The sequence below is a fragment of the Lactuca serriola genome, chromosome 9, assembly GCF_051521515.1.
Source record: "Lactuca serriola cultivar US96UC23 chromosome 9, Lser_US96UC23_V15, whole genome shotgun sequence".
Lineage (NCBI taxonomy): Eukaryota > Viridiplantae > Streptophyta > Magnoliopsida > Asterales > Asteraceae > Lactuca > Lactuca serriola.
Window position 1 is genome coordinate 68,946,033 of NC_136416.1, and position 11,616 is coordinate 68,957,648.

At 33.3% G+C, this 11,616-nt stretch overlaps 1 protein-coding gene across 1 annotated transcript; it reads right to left on the reverse strand.

Moving 5' to 3' along the window:
• Window positions 1–9,339: 9,339 nt before the first annotated feature.
• LOC145074333 (uncharacterized) lies at window positions 9,340–10,379 on the reverse strand. The gene is made up of 2 exons (XM_079020732.1): window positions 10,267–10,379; window positions 9,340–10,116 (listed from the first exon to the last, which is right to left on the reverse strand). The coding sequence occupies exons 1-2, from the start codon at window positions 10,267–10,269 to the stop codon at window positions 9,499–9,501; spliced, it is 621 nt and encodes a 206-aa protein (XP_078876858.1). The 5' UTR covers window positions 10,270–10,379; the 3' UTR covers window positions 9,340–9,498.
• Between the last annotated feature and the right edge of the window lie 1,237 nt (window positions 10,380–11,616).

Genomic DNA, 11,616 nt, shown 5'->3' on the forward strand with positions numbered 1-11,616 from the left:
GTATATGTATATGACATATGAATATGCATATGTATATGTATATCCGTATGCATTTTCATAAAAATAAATATGTACATAAGCCAATAAAATACATATGATTATGTTTATGTATATGCATATGCATAAGAATAAGTATATGACATATGAATATTCATAAGTATATGCATATGGATATTCATAAAGTACATGCATTTGCATAAGAATAAGTATATTCATAAGGTCATTAAATACATATGTATTGTGCTTATGTATATGAATACGTATATGTATATGCATATACATAAGAATAACTATATGCATACGCAAATGAATAACTATATGAATATGTGTAACGTCCCAAAATCTGGATGCTTAGAAGATGAGAAAGAAAAGGAAATAAGTTGGAAATTGACAAATACCAATAAATGGAAAAATGGTCAAAGAGGGTAAAATGGTTATTTTAAATAACTAGCAAGGGATATAAAAATGAATATGTCATAATTGTGTGAGTTATATGAGTTTTATATGCTTATGGTGTAATGGATTAAGTTCAAGGGCAAAAGTGGGAAATAATATGAAATTTGTAATTCCATATAAAAGTGATAAAATGTCAACTTTGATTCCATAAAAGTAAGCATATACATATGCATATAAATATGAATAAATATATACATATAAATAACTATATGCATATGCATATATATATATATATATATATATATATATATATATATATATATATATATATATATATATATATATGTATATATATATATATATATATATATATATATATACACATACATACATACATACATATCCATAAGAATAAGTATATCCATATGGCAATTAAATACATATGATTATGCTTATGCATAAAAATAATATATACATAATACTATTAAATACATATTATTATTCTTATGTGTATGCATATACATATTCATAAGTATATGCATATGCATAAGAATAAGTATATTCATAAGACTATTAAATACATACGTATTATGCGAATGTATATGAATAGGTATATGCATATACATATGAATAACTATATGAATATATGTAACCTTCCAAAAATCTGGATGTTTAGAAGGTGATAAAGAAAAGGAAATAAGTTGGAAATTAAAAAATAGCAATAAAGGGCAAAATGTTCAAAGAAGGTAAATTAGTTATTTTACATAACCCACAAAGGGGTATAATAGTAAATATGTCACCATTATACGAGTTATATGAGTTTTATATGCTTATGGTGTAATGGATTAACTTCAATGGCAAAAGTGGAAAAGAATATCAAAATTGTAATTTCATACAAAATTGATAAAATGCCAACTTTGAGACCATAAAAGTCAACCCTAGAGGAAAGGAAAGCAAAAAAGGGTACAAAGGTAAGTTATAGTAGACTTGAAAATGAAGTAATATAAAAAAGAATCAGCTTAAAAGGAGTTCATATGAAAAATATATTAGGTTGCAAAGTAGGTCAAAAATTAATGAAAAGCTGATTTGGGATTTAGACAGCTACAATGTGTCAAATTTGGAGCTTAATAAGTCGATATTCATAGCTAAATATAAAGAACATTATAAAGCAAAGTTGTAGTCTATAAAATGAAGAGTACATAGGGAAACGAATCGAAGAAAATGGATATGTAATGAATGAGATATGGTCGTTTGAAGTTGGTTGTTCAAACACTTGAAATGTTGTAATATTTCGACTTGCCATGTAACAGCTGAATAACTCCCGTTCTAGACATATTCAGATGAAACAAATAATATGGAAGTTGTAGTACTCTTAACAAGCTTTCCAACGATATAAATTTTTCCCAAATTTGAGTTCGTATAGTGGAGTTACGAGACTGGAAAGATAGGGAAAAATAATAATTTTGCTGGGAAATTATCCTTAAAAAACCATGCATCATTCAAATGCATACGATTTTTAAAAAACTTTTTTACTTCAATTTAATAACTTTCGAATCTCTGTAATGTGAAGAGGGTTATTAAAACAATTTCATCATAATGTGTAGATGATGACAGGGTTATGGTCAACTAAAAAAACCAATAATGATGTTAAAAAAATAATAATAAGTTTCCCTTTTAACCTTTCTCCCACCTGGACTTCTTGTGACTTTCTAACATTTGAAATGGCATGGGTATGCGTTATAAAATAAAAACTTCACTCTCTCTTCTTTTATCACTTAATGTTGAATCAGATATAATTCTCAGATTGTAAAACAACATGGGTTAAGACCTCGATTTTCCATGGCATCTATCATTCAGTTTATATGGTCATTAATATATTACCAAAATGATAATTCACAATTTAATTGAGTCCATTAAAATTCCATTTCAGAGGTAATGTGGAACCTTCATTATAGTCTTTAGAGCTAAGCATGGATTGTAATTATTAGTTTTGAGTGTTATAATATGTGAAGGCATTTTGTCGAACACCTGGTGGGTGGGGTGTGTATACCACAATTGCAAGTGAAAATTGTGAGCCTGTAGTGATGTTGATTTCGCCATCAAACCTAAAATAGTCTAGACACAATATACAAGTGAAACTATGTATATATATATATATATATATATATATATATATATATATATATATATATATATATATATATATATAAGAAATGATTACTTTAGATGATCATGAGCTACAAAGCATATCTAAAAAATGTTGAATACAATAATGAAATTATCGAACCTAATAGAAAATAAAGCTACAAGAGTGATAGATGTTGCATAGTACACATTCAATGCGAAAACAGGATTTTAGATGAATCAGAAGCCGGTATCAAACTAGTATTCGTGATTAATTGGATCCAGAATCAACAAAGTTGTAACATTGATCGAAGGATTAGAAATCATATGAAATCTTGATTGATATAAATGCGTGAACAGATATGGGATGACAGTGGCTACAAGACTCCAAATTTTAGGTTGTCATATTTTTTTATGAATTCCACCGCAAAGAGGTGATTGGATGAATTCCCATTGATGTTTTAAGGATTTAGGCAGCGATAGTGGAGTGAAGCTCGGAAGAGGAAGAAATCAAAGTTTCGAAGCCTTGCTTCTTGTAAATTCACTAAGTTTGTTTGAAATGTTAGATAAAAAAATAAATAAATATAAACATGCATTTGATAGGTGCATAGATGTGTAGTTCCTTGGTTTGTTCCTCTAAAGAGATTTTGCCATTGAACTTTGTAACATCCATAAATTTTACGCCAAATTTAAACTTTTGCAATCACAAATAAAAAACAAATAGCATTGTTTACAAAATGTTTTCAAATCATTTTCCATCAGAGTGTCCCAAAAATCATAACATAAGGATGAGGAGCGGTACGGTCACGCCTTCGCCTTTCCATGATCTCCTGAAGTGCCTGAAACTATAAACTGAAAATTGTAAGCCCGAGGGCTTAGTGAGCTACCCCCAAAATACCAATACCACACTGACAATACCATATCAGTAATAATCAATCAATCATCATGCATACTGGGCCATCGGCCTGACTGGACCGCCCTACTGGGCCTACAGTCTGTCTGAATCTATCCCGAGCCTTCGGCATGACTGGTCCGCCACGTGGGCCTACAGTCTCCCCGGACCGCTCATAGGGTATATTGGCCTTCAGCACAAAGCAGGACCGCCTCAACCCAACCACCATCAAATAACCATGTGTGCATACTATCATATACAAGCATATACAAACATCAAACATATATGTCACACTGATCATCAATCATAGAATTCTCCTGTAACTAGACTACCGACCTAGCAGGTCACTAACATACCAATCCCTACGGATCATAATAGCATAATATAATGTCTACCCCGATTCCGATCTAACAGATCATTACCACATGTAGCATACCATAACAATAACAACTAAAGGGTCGGCCTTGGTGCCGTAGACCCTATCGACATAGTAGGGATAACTCACCTCGCAGATGTCGACATGAAAGGTAAACTCCAACTCTTGGATCACTTGACACAGGTTCCACCACTTATCATCATAGTACATCATACTCATAAGTCCTTAACCTTATAAGGTACCCCATAACCCACTATTCAACCCCTGGTCAAAGTCAAAGTCCTTAGTCAAGGTCAACAGTCCATCTTGACCTTAACTCGCCGAGCACCCTTGGCTACTCGCCGAGTTCCCTGAAGTACATTCCAACTCGCCAAGTCATTGGAGTGACTCGTCGAGATCCTTTGATTCTCGATCAAACTTAAGGTCACCGGTCGAGTTCCCTCCTTGCAACTCAACGGATACACACTCATACATATCCCATAGGAAACTCATCCGACTCGCCGAGTTGTTCTTCAACTCGTCGAGTCATATGGCGATCTTCATCAGACTCGCTGAGTTGTTTATCCAACTCGTCGAGTTCACGGCCATCTTCATGTAACTCGCCGAGTCACTTTGCGACTCGCTGAGTCCATTCAATCCTTTTCCTCCATACAAACATATTTTGAGCCATGCAAGGGTTCCAACTCATAGATCCAAGCTTCTAGGGCATGCTTATCACGTAAAGTTGCAAACTTTACGTGCATGCATGACTATAAAGGCTCTAAATGTCTATTCTAAGTTCTTAATGGAACTTCATGCTCAAGAGGGACCTTAATCACAACCAAGACTATGACTTTATGCTTCTAGAATCCAAGGAGGGTCCAGATCTGAAGTTACAACTTCAGATCTAGCCTATAGCTCATCATACCAACTTAAAAATCCATAAAAAGCCCTAGAAAGTCAACAAAAGGGAAAAAGGGAAGTAAGAATGGCACTTTGATACCTCCAAAGGATGCTACCTGAGGTAAATTCCTACTTCCCACTCCTTCCTTGTTTCAATTTCCTTTGCAATCTTATCTTTCTTCCTCCAAGATCCTCTTTTCCAAGCTTCAAATACCACACCAAGGCACACACAAACGAATTAGGGTTTTAAGGGGCTCTTAAAGACTGTAAAGAGGCCAAAGAAGGCTAAGTCTCCTTTAAATAGATGTGCAAACCTCAGGATTTAGGGTTTCCACTGCCAGCTCCTACTCGCCGAGTCTAGCATGGACTCGTCGAGTAGGTCACTTAACACGCGATCCCACCCCGCTGCTACTCGAAGAGTAGGTCAACCAACTCGTCGAGTAGAGCTTAAACCAATAAATTTTAGTTAAGCAATACCTGAGAATCGGGTAGTTACAAACTTGATTATATATATATATATATATATATATATATATATATATATATATAGGTTATTGTGTTCTAACTATCTATTGTGTGTATGTAAGTCTGATTCTGGACCATTCATTTTGGTTATTTTAGGAAATTAAATAATGCATATTACATGTTAAAGATACAATAAGTATTAATTAAATCTTCAGCATTTAATATGCATTCATTAATTTCTTAAATTAACCAAGATTTTCGAAATTTCACTATTATCTTTCTCTTATATCACATCTTTTTCCCGAACACGTACTAGGCTATATATATATATATATATATATATATATATATATATATATATATATATATATATATATATATATATATATATATATATATATATATATCGATTGCCTTTTTAAATAATTATTTTAAATACTAAACCCACAAAAATAATGTCCATGCACACTCCATGAGTTTGTTAGTCTATGGTTAGCAGTTCTTTTAAGAACTTAAAGATTTGTGACAATTTGAGAAATCTAAATTTGTTCATTAATTTTCAAAACCAAAACCATCAATATTAACGAAATGCATCCTGTAAGAGGAATCAATACTAAAAAAAATTAACGTTTGTTTTTTTTTTTTGAAATATGCATATACGCACATCTAAATATGAATGCATGCAAAATTTTGAACTGCGGACGCACTGTAATAATATTGATAATCGGTAGTTATATGGATAGTGAACACATGATTATCTGTAGCAATATGGACGACAAATGCAATTATATGGATAACGGACGCGAAGGTTGTAAATAACACCCGACATTAGCTAGTTTGTGGACTGGGTTTAAGGGATTAATCGTCAAGGTGGGGATCATCAGGAGACTATTAATTGCTAATTTGTTTAATTTAAAAAAATTAAATATGACTAATACCATATCAAAGTCCGTAAATACCATTGATATCATAACAAAATAGATTAATATGATTAATACAATAGTAATCATACCCCAAATCGCTTATATTGAGATGGAACTTCTTCAGAGTGTTCAAATTTCATTGATTTCTACTTCTTCATTCATTATGTATGCAGGGATTAATCGTTAGCCGTCCTCTAGTCGATTAAGTAACGCCTAAGGATTAATCAAGACCTAGTCATGATTTTTACAACACTGGTGGACGCACATATGCATGCATGCATAAATATGAATTGCAAACTCATGATTATCCGCACTTAAATGTTCATACATGCATATTTAATAAAATCGCCAAATATTTTTTTTAGCTTAGAGATGGCTGACACGATGTATTTCATGAAGATTGGTGGTGGTCTTGGTTTTCAAAAATGATAAGCATATTAGGAGTTCTCAAATTTTCACAAAATTGTGTGTTTGGTCCATAAGGTTTGTAACATCCCAAAATTGAGACCCAACTTTTTTCATTTTTAGAGTATATTACTTGTAAAACCAGTTAAGGAAAACATCATTGATATCATTTCAACATAAAGTCATAAATCATAAGTCTCAAAACCATATGATCAAATAGTGTAATATCATAGTACAATCACAGGTTTCTTAAATGTGGAATATCATGTGGGAATGTGTGATGCGTTGCTACTCCGCCGGCTCCTTCCCCTTAGATGAAGAGGTACTTGAAACCAAAACTAAACACCGTAAGCACAAAACTTAGTTAGTTCCCCCATCATACCCATACCAAATAATGCATAATCTTCGGTATCTTTCAACCAGTAACCGTCAGGCATAGCCAGGAGCTGGGCTCCTCCTCAGTATCTTTCAACCGGTAACCGGGAACTAACATCCCCTTCGGTATCTCTCAACCGGTAACTAGGAGCTACCTTCCCCTTCGGTATCTTTCAACCAGTAACTAGGGACTATTTCACCCCTACTACTGTTAACATATACTAAGAACAGTAAACATATCAAGCACAATAATCATATCAGGCACAATAAACATATCTCATATCAATCCTAGATAATTATCACAAAGACAATCATTTATTCAACACTTTTACTTGTGGGCTGGCATTGTAGTAATAGACCTACTCCTACTGATCTCGGTACGAAAACCAACTATCCTCGAATCCTTAATCCCTACACAACAACTTTTCTAACTTATCAATTCATACTCGTAACCCTTACAATGGGCAACTCAAGTCCAAGACAAGGTCAAGGTCAACACCTTGATCAATGGTGAGGTTATCGGCTCCGACCGCCTCTATAGATGGAAGGGAGGTGAATGTAGATGGATATGGATGTTGGATCTGCATAGAAACGTCGGAGCAGACGAAAACCACCCTAGTGTCGTCGTCATTAGTAATCCTAGAACAAACGAAGGAGACCTTGATACCTAGCTCGTAAGAGATGAGTTGCTAGTGATGAAGATCTGGAAAAACAAAGAAGATGCAGATCTAGTGGGCGGAGCTTGAAGTTCAGCAAATATAAGAGAGATGGAAATGAGTATATCAACATAGAGATGCAGGTTTCCACCTAGCTCTTCAGAGATGAGTTGCAAGTGACGAAGATCTGGAAAAAGAAAAGAAGATGCAGATCTGGTAGGCGGAGCTTGAAGTTCAACAAATATCTGAGAGATGGAAATGAATATATCAACATAGAGATGCAGGTTTCCGGCTTCAGTAGAGGCTCTTGACCAAGGTGCAGGTTTTCGGCACTGGTGGCTTTAGACCCAGATTTGTAGAAATAAAAAATTTGTCTTTTTCTTCTCCATTTTTCAACTGTCGAGTGGTACCAAGTACAAATGATTGGTGGTGAAGTGTTTCTGGTCAAGAAGGGAGGTGGGGGTGGGAGGGGAGGGGAGGGGAAGGTCAGTAAAGGGGACTGTGGCCTTTGGGTGCTCATCGAAAAAGTGACAGGAGATAAATGGGGTGGAGGTCTCGGATGTATGTAACATGTGACTCTCATTATGTGAAGTGGACCCCATATTTTCATTTCTAAAATTAAAATAAGAAAATAGTTTTAGAAATATTTAAAAAATAATAGAAAATATCATTAAGGGCATTATAGTCTTTTCATGTCTGTCAGGGATGAAATATGTAATAAAAAAAATGGACGATCCTAATGCAAAAAAATAAAAAATAAAAATAAAATGTTAGGGACCAAACACACAATTTTGACAAACCATAGAGACGATTTCAGTAAGTTGTTATATATATATATATATATATATATATATATATATATATATATATATATATATATATATATATATATATATATATGTTCAATTGAGAAATTTAAAAAAGTTGATAATGGAGGAATTAGTCTCAGTCTATCATTTATTTTTATTGCAAAATCTTTCATCGTACCGACAGAAAGGTGGAAAGAAATACACACGTGTTTTAAAACAAAATATGTTTCTTTAAACTATGTTAATCATTACCTTAATTATATACAAAAACATAGTTATTTTTTCATTTTCTTCTTAATTTTTAAGATGTTATTTTTATCAAAAAACAATTTTAAATATATCAAAATTTATAATTTTTTATTCTCTATAATAGATTGACATAGTTTTAAGATTTTTTTATAGTTTCAACTCTCGTAATTCATAAGTGAATAAAAGTATATCAGATTTTAATTACAATATATTTGTTATTCAGTTATGTATAAAAAATATGCTTAATTTTTTTTTTATAATTTAAGTATCATTCATATATAAATATAAGATGTCATAAACTTTTTACAATTTACATTAACTCTCATCACATGTTATATTCACGTATGAATAAAACGTATATTATCTCTTCTTAAAAGTCATATTCATATATGAATAACACATTTATTAGAATTTTTTTACAGATCATTTGTTAGTCATATATGAATATATAGTTCGAATTTTAAAAACACTTTGTATTTTATCAACATACTATTTATTAATATATGAATAACAAATAAAATGTAATAAAAATTTGATAAATGTTTTATTTATATATAAATACAGTATAACATATGACCGAGAGCTATTACATGTTTTATTTATATATGAATATAACATGCCAAGAATGATGATGAAAAAAAATATATTTTAAGTAAGAAAAACTTTATTAACTAGTGTATTCAAATATTAATGATATTAAATAAATAATAAATAAATAAATAATGCCCCATACTTCATGAATCATGATATAAAAAACTTCCTTAATCAAAATTTCATTAAAACTAAGTTCTAAAATAGCGCAAATTCCATAATCGACAGTAAGTACAATTTTTTAATCTTTCTGGTGATTTACTTAACACCCAGAAGACGATTATGTATAAGCTATATATGGTCATATACATTTACGGATGAACAGCTTCAACAAGGCAACAAGAATGTAGAAACTTTAAGCCCGAACAACTCTACCACCTGGTGATCTAATCCGAAAAACATGCTCTTCGCCCGTGCATTTATCTACTTTAACCACCCAATGACTTGGCCTTCTGCCCTTGTTGCCGCCGTGGCCACCGTTCTTGCCACCACCATTGTCAGACTGTCCGGCGATTCTCATCAATAACAACCCTTCTCCAATCGGCAACAAGTGACTGTTCAATCTGCTCCAAACCCAGGAATCCTTCCAAAAAGCGTTATACCCCAAAACAATCGTACTCTTTTCTCTCTCGGTTTGTATCGCTCCCAAAATCCCTTCATGATTCTCTAGATTGCAGTCGATAACCACAAGATCGGCAGATTTGTAGTCAGTTGACAAGAGAGTTTGAGCATTTCCTACAACAAATTCTACTTGGCTCGCATCTGAGCTAAGAGCTTGCTTGGAAGAGTGAAGCTCCTCGATTCCCTTCACGATGCAGATCAGCCTGCCACCAGTTTGATGAGATGCAGCAATGAGGCCTTGGGTGGTGGAGCCGGCAGCCTCAGCACATGCAACCACCATGAGTTGAGCGTTATTTCCGGCTGCAATCGCTGATATGAACTCCGCTACATCTGGTTCATTAGTTCTCTTAGCCTGCATATATAAAAGCTCGGTTTAGGACATTGTGCATTGAACCTTGGAACGAATCATTAGTCTTTGCTATATTTTTAAAAATAACAATGGCTAGCTTGAAATGAAAACGAATGGTTCAGAAAGTTGATCAAGATTTCTCAATTAACCTACCATTTATGTGGTTTTGATGTAAGCTTCGGTGGCGTAACTCGTCTCTTTTGTGTATTGTCTATTAGCTGAAGCTTTTGGTGAAGAAGAAGAAGGTTTTTGAATTTGAAGATAAATGCTTGTAATATGGTTTGCTCATGTGGGTAATGGCTATATATAGATGCCAAAATAAACAATACATGAGATGGATACATTTAATTCACAAGTGGGGTTGCTGGCTTCACTCACTGACGTCGTTCATCAGTCGGTATGTATCCCAACAGTGTAAACCAGGAGACCCATTACTCAACAAAGGCGAGTTTGTAGGATAAGGTTTCTGATCAAGGCTACATGTTTTTAACGTGTTCATAAATGCCCTAGGGGGTAAGCCTAATGTATAGGGTATAAGGTATGGACCCTGATAATTGGTTATGGCGTTTAGTTATTGGTACCTATGCCCTAGGTACACATACAACAACATGCTAACAAGAGTTTAATAATAAGTTACGTGCAAATGTCCCATATTTTATATCAAATTAAGTTATGCACCATGCATGGATTATGCGCCACATATACCCATCTTGAGATAATATTGTCCATCCCATGCACATTAGTCTAACATGTTAAAATCGATCCGTATATACGTAGGGGAGTTCCATCATAATTTCGACATTAGTCTAACATGCTAAAATCCGTAGATACGTACGTAGGGGAGTTCCATCATAATTGCGTGACAATAGAGCACTAAACTGAGTAAGTCATTTGCTGATTTCAACACATAAATGTGGCCCCTAGGGTCCATGCTTACTACACAAAATGATCTATATTTCGGTATCATTCATTTCATAATGGGTGGGACCCTATTTACATTCAAATGGAAAGACCATATCAACCCGATAACCCGAAGGGGTGTCTTGTGTTTGTCGAATGCATATATTATTTCCAATTTTCCATTAGCTTTTGTTTTTCGTGCCCGACAATAGATTAAGAGCAGATATAGATCTGAATCTATTTTGTGGTTTGAAATTGTAATGATTAGGTAAATAATTGTTCAAGTATTAAAAATTAGTGATATTCGATGAACTAGCTAATATATAATGACAAATTAATTAGCATCTTACAAAAGAAGAAAGACGTCTTGTAAGATGGAACTTAGAAGAAGGATTTCAAATGTAATTAAATGCTTCGGTTTTACCTTTTAAAAATCAATCTTATGCAACAATCTACGAAATTATTTGTTCAAAATAAATAAAAAGATGCAAAAGTATTAAAAAATTACATAAATGGTTGAAAATGGTACTATGAATAGTCATTACGAACAAGTTTTTGACACAGATGACCCCTTTAGTTTAGAAACTTACACGGTCAATCCTT